This window comes from Mytilus galloprovincialis, chromosome 8 (genome assembly GCF_965363235.1).
Source record: "Mytilus galloprovincialis chromosome 8, xbMytGall1.hap1.1, whole genome shotgun sequence".
NCBI lineage: Eukaryota > Metazoa > Mollusca > Bivalvia > Mytilida > Mytilidae > Mytilus > Mytilus galloprovincialis.
In genome coordinates, this window is record NC_134845.1 from 32303597 (window position 1) to 32316772 (window position 13176).

The 13176-nt window shown below is 31.9% G+C and overlaps 1 protein-coding gene across 6 annotated transcripts in view; it reads right to left on the reverse strand.

Annotated features, from left to right (window-relative positions):
* The window catches only part of LOC143085581 (transient receptor potential-gamma protein-like), a 151999-nt gene that overhangs the window by 22282 nt on the left and 116541 nt on the right, over positions 1 to 13176 (reverse strand). For all 6 annotated transcript variants that reach the window (XM_076262031.1, XM_076262032.1, XM_076262033.1 and 3 more), the window contains 4 exons: positions 10038 to 10574; positions 5942 to 6176; positions 3418 to 3582; positions 1693 to 1832 (listed from right to left, as the gene is read on the reverse strand). In XM_076262031.1, the coding sequence (XP_076118146.1) occupies positions 1693 to 1832; positions 3418 to 3582; positions 5942 to 6176; positions 10038 to 10574 (1077 nt within the window). The remainder of the gene's footprint in view (positions 1 to 1692; positions 1833 to 3417; positions 3583 to 5941; positions 6177 to 10037; positions 10575 to 13176) is intronic.

The following is a 13176-nucleotide window of genomic DNA, read 5'->3' on the forward strand; positions in this document are numbered from 1 at the left end:
GCAAATTGCAGACAATATAGTTTATAACCTTTAAAATTGTTTTTCAAAGTACTTTAAAAGATGATTTTCAAATGTGTCAATGTAAGTGGGGGTCTGATCCCGAATCCCGCTTTTTGTTAAGTGAGAATCCTGTATCCTGCTTCTCGTTGCCATAATAACGCATTTAATTTATGTTTCCTGTTTTCACGCTCAATTAGTAGACCTTCATGTGTCACCTTAAAAAAAAAAACGGCCAATCTTGTGTCAAGCTTAGATCCTAATGAGACCCACTTTATGTTTCTGTTCTCCTATAACAAAATTACTATGAACACTGTAGAAATATAATAAGGTATATAATTCAGTACTTACCTGCACGTAAGATATAACCCTGAGAGTTAGTATAGCTATATAATTTAATAAATAAATTTGGTGTTTTTATTGTCTTTTGATTGGTTAAAATTATTAGTTTTATTTTCAATGTTGTCAATTTTGATGACGACACGCCCACTCTGACGTTGTGTATTCATACGCCAACATGTGTGTACGTTGTTATTGTAATATAAATAATATAAAAAGTTCTTTGAGTCTTATTTTTGATAGAAATTTATTTATAATGAATGGCAATAATTTATTTTGATTTTATTGAACCATAAACTAATTTTTGACTCTTCACATTTTACACAATCCGCTTCGCGGATTATTCAATGTGAAGAGTCAAAAATTAGTTTTATGGTTCAATAAAATCAAAATAGATAATAGCCATTCATAAATTACTTACCTGCATGTAAGCTATAACCCTGAGAGTTAGTGTAACTATATAATTCAGTACTTACCTGCACGTAACCTTTAACCCTAAGAGTTAGTGTAGCTATATAATTCATTACTTACCTGCACGTAAGCTATAACCCTGAGAGTTAGTGTAGCTATATAATTCAGTACTTACCTGCACGTAAGCTATAATCCTGAGAGTTAGTGAAGCTATATAATTCATTTCTTACCTGCACATAAGCTATAACCCTGAGAGTTAGTGTAGCTATATAATTCATTTCTTAACTGCACATAAGCTATAACCCTGAGAGTTAGTGTAGCTATATAATTCAGTACTTACCTGCACATAAGCTAAAACCCTGAGAGTTAGTGTAGCTATATAATTCAGTACTTACCTGCATGTAAGCTATAACCCTGAGAGTTAGTGTAGCTATATAATTCAGTACTTACCTGCACGTAAGCTATAACCCTAAGAGTTAGTGTAGCTATATAATTCATTACTTACCTGCACGTAAGCTATAACCCTGAGAGTTAGTGTAGCTATATAATTCAGTACTTACCTGCACGTAACCTTTAACCCTGAGAGTTGGTGTAGCTATATAATTCAGTACTTACCTGCACATAAGCTATAACCCTGAGAGTTAGTGTAGCTATATAATTCATTACTTACCTGCACGTAAGCTATAACCCTGAGAGTTAGTGTAGCTATATAATTCATTACTTACCTGCATGCAAGCTATAACCCTGAGAGTTAGTGTAGCTATATAATTCATTACTTACCTGCACGAAAGCTATAACCCTGAGAGTTAGTGTAGCTATATAATTCATTACTTACCTGCACATAAGCTATAACCCTGAGAGTTAGTGTAGCTATATAATTCATTACTTACCTGCACATAAGCTATAACCCTGAGAGTTAGTGAAGCTATATAATTCAGTACTTACCTGCACGTAAGCTATAACCCTGAGAGTAAGTGTAGCTATATACAATGAGTTTGTAACAAAATCTAAAATATTCCACATGTCATGAACATACTCATAGGCACCCTCATCCCATAGCTGTTTAATTTCAGCCCATATGTAGCCTGCAAAAAAACATATGCATTCATCTATTACAACCAAAACAACACAAGTGTTTTAAACCTGCGATGTTCTCATAACTGGTCTACATTTTATCTTCAAATATAAAAAAAAACAAGAATGTGTCCCAAGTACACGAATGCCCGACTCGCACTATCATTTTCTATGTTCAGTGGACCGTGAAATTGGGGTAAAAACTCTTATTTGGCATTAAAGTTAGAAAGATCATATCACAGGGAACATGTGTACTAAGTTTCAAGTGGATTGGACTTCAACTTCATCAAAAACTACCTTGACCAAAAACTTTAACCTGAAGCGGGACGAACCGACGAACCGACGAACTGACGAACGAACGGATAGACGAACAGACGGACGAACGAACGGACCCACAGACCAGAAAACATAATGCCCCTCTACTATCGTAGATGGGGCATAAAAATTCTTCAGATATATCAAATTGTATCACCAGTGTTATATTCATTTAATTACAAAACAATTTCGTAAAATGTTTGAAGTAAAAATCAACTGAACTGTATTTTGCAACAAAAATAACACATGCATGGGTTTTGTATTGGTTTTGGATGTAAATCTGAACACTGCCATTAATAAATTAATTTTCAATGTTTTATTAGATTTAATTTTATATATCATATTGTTCAATTTACAATATTGTTATATTAAGTTTTGTTGACAAATACATGTGTACCAAACATATTGTGATGTGAACCTTCATCTATTTTCAGGGTCATAAGAAATAAAAAAATACAAAATTGAGAAAAATAATTAAATAATCACAGAATGAAGAAATAAAGGACCCTCTATTTAGACCCCATGTACTTATACTACTTGAATCAACAACATGCGTTGTGATAAATCAGGGAAAAAGTTCCATTTCAAAATTGTTTATACCTTTGATCTTTTTGAAGAAATAATTGGTCTTATGAGAGCTCTTAATATGAAAACATTAAGATTTATGTAAATTTTGTGATTGCACCAATTTCTTATGTGGAAAAGACATAAAAACAAACATAAAAATCATCATAAGCTTGAGGCATTTTCTGAATCAGAGGGGATAAGAATATCTTCTTCTATTTCATTTGGTTTTGCCAAACATTAATTTTTTGTCCAATAATAAATTTCCCATCTTATCAAAATGTTTTTAACAAGCATGGAATGTTTTGTTTCTTTACTTGCTCTTTTTATAAATAAATATGTGTTCATTTTCATGTTGGTAAGTTTTGAATATGCATGATGCCTGCTGTAAACCATTGACTTTGGTCAGGATGTTAAAGCTCTATCATATATATATATACTAATCCATTGCACCTTTACTTTTTTTTGCAAAATAGTGGAACTTCAAGTCTGAAATCCCAAATATTATAGCTTTGACATGTTATCTGTGCAGTAAGACAGACAACTGTCAAGAACATCAGGGTACAGAACCGTAATCTGTGTTTTTATGTCAGTAATTTTTTGTACCGTAAGCATTATTGTCCATTTTTTATATCACCATTGTGAACATTTCTGATTTTACAATAGTGATTGCAAATAGTTTTCATTCACATACCACAATGTTAAAATTATTTGTACCTGCTACATAAGCTAAAATCATCCATTCTATGTTAGTGGCAGGTGCCCCTCTTTTCTCCTGATAAATCTTGGCATAATCATAATCCACAGTTGAAGCTTGACCATTTGGATGGACTCTATTTGGATTACTTACTCCAACTCGCTGGGAAACCAAAATGAGCAATACTGCAAAAAACAGGACTATAAGTTAAAGATTACATTATGAGAATTTATGTTTAAAGCCTTTGTTGTTTGATGTATGACCAATTTGAGGAGAGTCACATAGGCTGCTCATTTTCATAAATCCCCATTGGTATTTTTTTTCCCAATTTCTTTTTTCTAAGATTCAACTTTTCTTATATGTGACCTTTATCCAACATTTCTTCTTTTTGGTTCTCTCTTTATCCCACATTCCCAATTTTATATCCCATATATAACAGCATAAAAGTGCTTCATTCCCCTTCTTGATTTTTCCCTTTTAATAAAAAAAAATATCAAATGGACCTAGAATAGAATAAAAGTCTACCTACAAATAATGTATTTACAATATGTCCTTTTTATTAGGTCTTAAGTTAACATTAATATTTATGTATCTATTGATTTATATAAGACTTATATAAATGTACTATGTTCCTGGTATGGACCAATCTGTGACTGAGTCAATTTCTATATAAACAGTTTAAACAGTTCAATTAATTGAAATAAAGTGACATCATTTGTAAAGTGAAATAAATCATAAATCAAGGAAGATAACTCCAGATAAGTTTGTTCATGAAACAGATGAGAGCATCTTAAATCAACACTTCCATGTGATCACTGACAGTACATGTTTAATAAAGCCTTCTACATGTTGTTTCTGCTGGGGTAACCAACATCAAATAATTATACGTTAGGAGATACAAGTTTTCTTATCAATGTACAGAAGTGTCTCATACTGACTTGATCATACTGAAATTGGTTTTTAATTACAAAGATTATAAAATCATTTTAAATCAATTTCTTAGATGTGGATATCTAAGCTTAAAGTCCATGTGACCTTTTCGAAACATGAATGGTTGTTACTGGCAATGAATAAATAATTACATGTACAAAAAAGTGATTCAGAATGAAAAACAATGTTTAAAACTGAGTTCTTCTTTTTCTGATTAGGTAATTATAATTTCATCTATTGCAGAAACTTGGTTCCGTTAATGTTATTTTTATCACTGGGTCTATGCCTCTGCTGGTGGACTGTTAGTTTGCCAGAGTATCACTAGCCCAGTAGCATTAAAATATGGATTTTTAGTTATTAAAACTTTTACTGTTACAAAATTGATTAGGGAATATATCTCCAATAGTCCCATATTTTGAAAATATGACAATCTTATAATGCCCTTCTCTAAGATAAAAATTTGAAAACTGAAAAGTAGCCAAAATCAGATGGGGATTAGAGTTTATTTTGGTGCTATCAGCCAAAGGTAGATTACTATTATCCTTATTATTAGGTAGTTCTCGAGGTAATATAGACTTTTTTGGACTAATGCAGCGTAACACCAATCAATCAATTTAGAAACATGTTGATTGATTAGTTTAACTGTATTTGGTAGAATTTGTAGGAATTTTTGGTCCTCAATGCTCTGGAACTTCAAATTTTATTTGGCCTTTTTAACTTTTTTTGAATCCAGTGTCACAGATGACTGATGAGTTTTTTGTAGACTAAATGAGGGCTGGCACAAATACAAAACTTCTATCTTAGTATCTATGATGAGTTTATTGAAGTGACATTTATTTCCAAAATTTGGCTGATGTTCACCTCTCAAGGTCAAATCAAAAATTAAATGTAAGCTATTATTTTTATAAGTACACCCTTTTTAATTTCTTTTCATAAGGAAGCAAATTGAAACCAACCGGTGCCAACTTATATTGTGAAAGGATAAAGCCTCTTTGATAAGCAGTGTCAATCATACTTCATTATGAAGTTCATTCCATTTCTCCTTACTGTCTTTCTATCAGTAAGAACATAAATGTAGTTTCTTGCTACATTGAAGACTCATTGGTGGCCTTCAGCTGTTGTCTGCTCTATTGTCAGGTAGTTGTCACTTTGACACATTCCCCATTTCCATTCTCAATTTATGTTACAGACAATTATCTGTTGGTGCAATTTTTTACTTTGCAAAGACGTAAATAAATACTTTGTTATATTAGCTGAAGTATTAATATCAGTTGTGGCAATACTGGAACAACCAGATTGGAACAATGAGAAAGAATTAGACAAATCCATATTATGTTAATGTAATAGAACACCAAAATTCAAATATGCCATTTGTAAAGAAATTTGAAGAGTTCATTTAATATCAATATCTCGCCAAATATATTTTTCGGTAATGGAAACCTTATACTTAAACTAAGTAAAGGAGAGAAATATTAAGAAGTCTTTTAATTTATATTTTGCCAAATATTTTTTTTTCAGTAATGTATACCTTCATAAATTAAATTAAGCTAAGATGGAAGGAGTGTAGTATATTCTTTTTACTATTATACAACTATAAAGTTACGTAATACAAACCTAGGAATGTGAAATAAGACGAACTGTGACACATAAATTTTATAAACGGCTTCCGTAATAACTTTCCAGGGAAGCTCTTTGGTGCTACCAAATAAAATAGTGAAAGGAAGGGAAATGAAACTCCTATTAAGATGGTAAGAAAAGTTCTACTACAAATGTTCCTCCGACGGAACCCTGGAAGACCATCATACCAAAGAGAGGCCAGTAGCTGCTGACAGTTTGGATGAGCAATGAACTGAAATAAAAAAAAAGAGCATAATTTTAATTTCATGTTGGGATCTTAGTGATTAAAACTGTTTTTTTTTCTGGAAAAAATATTAGCAGTTGTTTATTCTCTGAAGTAATCCAACAATTGTGTAAAATCTGTAGTTATTTATTCAAGTAATCTAGAGCTAGTGAATGACATGTACAAAATTGGCTTATAGTTTTCTCGTTTGACTTTTTGTCATTTTGGGGCCTTTTATAGATTTATAGTTGACTGTGCAGTATGGGCTTTGCTCATTGTTGAAGGCCATACAGTGATCCAAATATGTAAAGTTCTGTGTCATTTGGTCTCTTGTGGAGAGTTGTCTCATTGGCAATCTTAACCAAATTCTCTTTTTGATATTAACTCTGACAGGTAAGTCCCAGGATGATAAAGTTCTATGGAATGAAAAATAAAAAAATATCCAAGTATCCATACTTTCACAATTCCAACAATTGTGTAACAAAGTTTCCAGCAGATTGTTCCACGTATATTCAAGTTAAGGTACAAAATTTCATGAGAACACGTTTAAGTAAATTTGAGTTAAACTTTACTCCTCATTGAAAGTGTTGACATACAGACTTATGGTTTGACTAACAGTCAGACTATTTGTGTTGTTGGGTCGCTGTCACACTGAAGTGTACCTCACAACTACTTTTAATAAAGTGTCCAACTTTGGACCGAAAATTGCACTCTTGACCTGGTTGAAGTCATAATACTTTGCTTGGTGCCCAGAGTACAAAAGTCATGCTTGAAACATGATTAATCCAACATTTTGATTGGTTGGTTTTGGAGTATAAGTACTAAGCTGACTTGAAAGTTTTATTACACCATGTTATCATATTTTGCTGCAATTATCTTTATTCTTTGACTTTATGGGTGAAATATTAAAACCAATATAAGAAACACATTACCAACTGTAACTAATGACTCTAAGCATGGCAGTGTTGTCTTTACAATTTCACTATGATGATTAGTTAGTGACATCATTTGGTAACATATGTTTTGCCTAACTTCTAGTAAAAGTACAGTGCAAAATAATATCAGCCAATAATAGCTGATGTTACATTATCAGTTGAAATCAGATAACATGGATAAAGCAATACGTCTTTTTCACCCAATATATTATTACTGGTGAGTTAAATAAAGTGTTGTTTATAATGTTTATCATAAGTTTGTTTAGTGTTATTATATACAAGAATAGTAAGCAGATTTGGCTAATGTATTGTTTAAAGGAAAATTGTAAAAAAAAGTCATAAAACACCTGCTTTCACAAAATCAAATGAAAGATAATCGGTATGTTGAAATAGAATTGGAAGTCAAAATATCTCCCCTTAAATCTGTTGTCTACAATCTTAATCTTAACTTCAAGTGTAGATTCATGTTTTTTTACATTAGTTGCTTATGGCTTTGAACTAGCTGTCAGTAACTATGAGTACTTTGTTTTTGGGATGCTTAAATACCTAGCCACATCTATTTTGTGTTTTGTTAGATGTATTTCTCTTTGTATCCATCTGATGAGTTTAGCCATTTTCAACTGACTTATGTTTGTTCTTATGTTGCACTGTTCCATCACTGTCCCAGATTAGGGGAATGGTTGAGAGCTAACAAACATGTTTAACCTTGCCATATTCTTTATGTTCCTTGTCCCCAGTCAAAAGCCTGTAGTTCAGTGGTTGTCTTGGTTCAAGTTTTGTCATATTTGGGTTTTCTGTTTTGCTATAAATTAGGTTTCTCAATAGAATTGTTTCTTGTTTTCATGTCGGACCTTTCATTGAATGACCATACAGTATGGGGGTTTCTCGTTGTTGAAGGCCTTATGGTAGGCATATTATTGCTCACCTCCACTTCATTTGAACTTTAGTTGATAGTTGTCTCATTGGCAATCTTATCACATCTCCCTAGTTTTATAAAAACATGCATATTTTACTTATATAATAGAAAGTAAGATGACAGCAAGGGATTTTTTTTTAAGAAACAGAGACAATACCATGCATGGCCAATATAAATAAATTGCTTCGTTGAGCGCAGCTGGATACGACCACAAATGTCCAACCCTGAAAAGTGGGGGCCAAAATAGTTACAATATTCACGCTTGATACAGGTCTGAATTTGGAGTGTAATAAAAATTTTGACACATAATAGGTTTTTGAAACAGAATAAGTGTAGGCAAAGAACTTCAATTTAGTTAAATGATTTGAATTTATATTAAATTTTGTGCTTTTGTTGTAAATTGACCTCCGACCCCCCCCCCCCCCCGCCAAATAAAAAAAATTACACTGTTTTTTTGCCTTTGTGCAATACACTATGCTGTAAATTATTTGAAAAATTTTCTTTTAATTTGGGAAATCTGAAATAAGAAAAATTGTCCCCCCTCCAATATGGTCAGTATCTAATTTCTAATGGAGTTTGCAACTATAATTACCCATTTAAATACACCATAAAATTTTAAAATATAAAATAACATACATAGGCATTGCTTAAATTAATATTAATTAATAGTAACTGCTAAAAGTTAAATTGACAGCTAATCACCTCAAGACAATCATCATTTCTTATTACATAATTTACAAGCAGTGTAAGGGAGGTAATCAAACATTGTTTCTTAAATTGATTTGGATTACCTCCCTTATACTGCTTTTAAATTATCTCAATTGTCCTTTAACCAGAAAAACCCTTGTTTTTCACCTTTTTTTTGCCCCTAATTCCTAAATGGTTTGAGCCATAACACCCTAAAAATTAATTCTTACCATCCCTTTTTCAGTATAGAAACTTTTGGTATAATTTCAGAGAGATTCATACTATTTAACTCAAGTTATTTTCTGGAAACTACAAAAATACTTATTTGGGTCCCTATTTTGGCCTCTAATTCCTACACAGTTGGGACCATAACCCCCAAAAGCAATCCCAACCTTTATTTAGAGGTTATAAACCTTGTGTTAAAATTAAAGAGATTTCTATATACTTATACTAAAATTATTATTATATAGCAACCATCTGTCTTCTGACGACAACAATGTGATACCAATATAAGACCAACATTTTTTAAATTTATGTGGTGTATAAAAAGACTGTCTCATAAGAATTGTGTGTTGCATAACTAGTAACAGAAACAGATTTGATCATTGTTGGTGGCAGTACAGTGACCTGTGTTTGTTTACATCTTCATCATTATATATCTGATGGATAGTTGTCTCATTAACAATCAAAGTCACATCTCCTAATTTTCATATTCAAAATAGATTGCACTGCTCACCTGGCATACTGACCTGAAGATGCATACACTTTTGTATAATATACAAATGAGTATAATATTCTCATAGCCAGATTGTAACCTTTCTTAAATAATACTGTTCGTTAATTCGGGCAAGTTGGAAATTTTTAATGCTGGGTTATTTTCGCTTATTTTCCAAATATGATAAAATCAGGAAAATTTCATCAGATCTTAAGTGAAGATCAGATTCAGCAGCAAAAAATAGTTTAAACCTAGAAAACAGATTTGGACTTATAACTTGTAAAATTGTGATCTTTGTGCAAATAAACCAATATATATAAGTACGGTATGAAGCAGTATGAATCACTACAAATAATTTTTTGAGGGGATATTCTACTCAAGTCTTCTTTCAGTTCAACTGCTCTTAATATCTTTAAAACTATCAGCTTAATTTCTTAAGTGTGTTGCAGACATATAAAACAGCAATTTATGAAATAAATAAATTAAATATAATAATAAAACCAATCTGTTGCAATATATATATATATATATATATACCTATGGTGATAGGGAATAACTTACATAGGGAGAGTAATTCACAAAATTGTAATATCTTTAAAATTTAAAAGAATAATAACCTTTTTCTGTTTAAACTTGATAGCAAGTTTGAGACGGCTCAGTTTGAGTTTTTCCTGCACAGGTTCAACAATTGGTTCTGTGTGTGGATTACATGCTGGGGTATTGTCCTGATTTAACACAACTTCAAGTTCTTTAGATCCACGAGTTTGGTCTAATAAATCTGTAGCAAATTCCTGACACTTTTTACCCAAACTTTCATATTCAAATTTGAATTCATTTTCTAAGTTACTCAATCGTCTTAATTCCCAACTCAATTCAAAGGCAGTAAGTATAGGGTCCTTACTCGACAGAGCGATCAAAGATGGACTAGCTAAAGCACGATAGGCGTTAATCCTAGAACGAGAATGGCGTAAACAGTCTTCTTGACTTTCTCGTAGACAATGTTTACAATCACATCTAAGATTATGGGGCTTCGGTATTCTGTATCCCCTGTCCAATAAAAGTTTGATAATTTCATAATTGTCTCTGTGAGCAGCTAGAATGATGGGTGTGATATCTGGTGTGAATGAACTGCTAGGTGCACTGTGTTGTAATGCCTAAAAATAGAAAATAGATTTATACTTGGTGTGAATGAACTGCTAGGTGAACTGTGTTGTAATGCCTAAAAATAGAAAATAGATTTATACTTGGTGTGAATGAACTGCTAGGTGCACTGTGTTGTAATGCCTAAAAAAAGAAAATAGATTTATACTTGGTGTGAATGAACTGCTAGGTGAACTGTGTTGTAATGCCTAAAAATAGAAAATAGATTTATACTTGGTGTGAATGAACTGCTGGGTGAACTGTGTTGTAATGGCTAAACATAGAAAATAGATTTATACTTGGTGTGAATGAACTGCTAGGTGAACTGTGTCGTAATGCCTAAAAATAGAAAATAGATTTATACTTGGTGTGAATGAACTGCTAGGTGAACTTAGTTGTAATGCCTAAAAATAGAAAATAGATTTATACTTGGTGTCAATGAACTGCTGGGTGAACTGTGTTGTAATGCCTAAAAATAGAAAATAGATTTATACTTGGTGTGAATGAACTGCTAGGTGCTCTGTGTTGTAATGCCTAAAAATAGAAAATAGATTTATACTTGGGGTGAATGAACTGCTAGGTGAACTGTGTTGTAATGCCTAAAAATAGAAAATAGATTTATACTTGGTGTGAATGAACTGCTTGGTGAACTGTGTTGTAATGCCTAAAAATGGAAAATAGATTTATACTTTGGTGTGAATGAACTGCTAGGTGAACTGTGTTGTAATGCCTATAAATAGAAAATAGATTTATACTTGGTGTGAATGAACTGCTGGGTGAACTGTGTTGTAATGCCTAAAAATAGAAAATAGATTTATACTTGGTGTGAATGAACTGCTAGGTGCACTGTGTTGTAATGCCTAAAAATAGAAAATAGATTTATACTTGGGGTGAATGAACTGCTAGGTGAACTGTGTTGTAATGCCTAAAATAGAAAATAGATTTATACTTGGTGTGAATGAACTGCTTGGTGAACTGTGTTGTAATGCCTAAAAATGGAAAATAGATTTATACTTGGTGTGAATGAACTGCTAGGTGAACTGTGTTGTAATGCCTATAAATAGAAAATAGATTTATACTTGGTGTGAATGAACTGCTGGGTGAACTGTGTTGTAATGCCTATAAATAGAAAATAGATTTTTACTTGGTGTGAATGAACTGCTAGGTGCACTGTGTTGTAATGCCTAAAAATAGAAAATAGATTTATACTTGGTGTGAATGAACTGCTGGGTTAACTGTGTCGTAAAGCCTAAAAATAGAAAATAGATTTATACTTGGTGTGAATGAACTGCTGGGTGAACTGTGTTGTAATGCCTAAACATAGAAAATAGATTTATACTTGGTGTGAATGAACTGCTAGGTGCACTGTGTTGTAATGCCTAAAAATAGAAAATAGAATTGTAGCTGGGTGTTATTGAACAGGGTACAATCTTACGCAATATGGCTGTAAAAAAACTTGAACTTCTACTTGAAGTTTACTAGCAGTAACAAATTAGAAATCTAATTTCCATCACAGAATTTTTACAATATATTTAAACTACTGATATTATGAATGCTAGTTTTCATTATTGCAAACCTGATCATGATACATGTACATGTATTGTCGCTTTTGCATTAATAAAAACATCGCAATGATTTCTGAATTTACAGTTAGAGCACTGTACTATAAAGTTTAAGTAATTATATTTTTTTGTGATCATGCAAAATATACGAAAATATTCCCAGCAAAGTTGTTTGTACAAATGTTTTTGTTTTGAAATGTCACATAGATGTATGCCTCTTTGCCAATCATACCATTTCTTCTAATTTTCACATAGATAATATATATTCTTTACTGGTGTACTGAAAAATTCTGACTTTAACAATGTTTTTAAACGACAATTTTAACTTAAGGTTGTAGAGTAAAAAATGTAGATAGTATAAACACAGCTAAATTGTTATAACCAATCAGAAGAAGATGTCAATAAAAAAAAATTTTCACTGCAGCATGTCTGCCATAGAGTGTAGGCTTTAATGCATGTAAATATTCCCTACACTGAAGAAATAAACATTGCAACATCAGCAGCAATCTTCATACTTTACTTGCAACAAAAATAAACTATGTCTACAGCAGATGTAAGCCTCTTACTATCTATCTGACTGTTTCTGACAGACAACATGTTTGAAAACTTGAAAAGTGAAACAGTTGCCAAGTGCTCACTTGACAATTCTTTTGAGGTCTTTCAACTGAATAGTTATGATACAATCTCTCTCCTCCAAAAACAAATAAATATGTGGTAAAATCATCATTGAGTTATTAGTATTTTTTCTCTGACAAATTATGTGATATTTTTTATTGTGTTCAAATTAAGTTGCCATAGAGAAGATTCTTATGTTTATCTAGTTGCGGGGTGTTGAAGTCTATGATGCATCTAGAGAGAAAGAATTTAATTGATCTTAAGATCATGCAGCATTTCTAGAAATATAATACATCCGTTATTTAATTTACGGCTAAATTCAGATCTCACATTCAGTTAACTTTTCCATTTGTTAATGATGGAACATGAAACAGACTTAAGTGAAATCTTGTTATTTCAAAATTTAACTCTGCACTGTCCGATTAAAATCTTTTTTTAC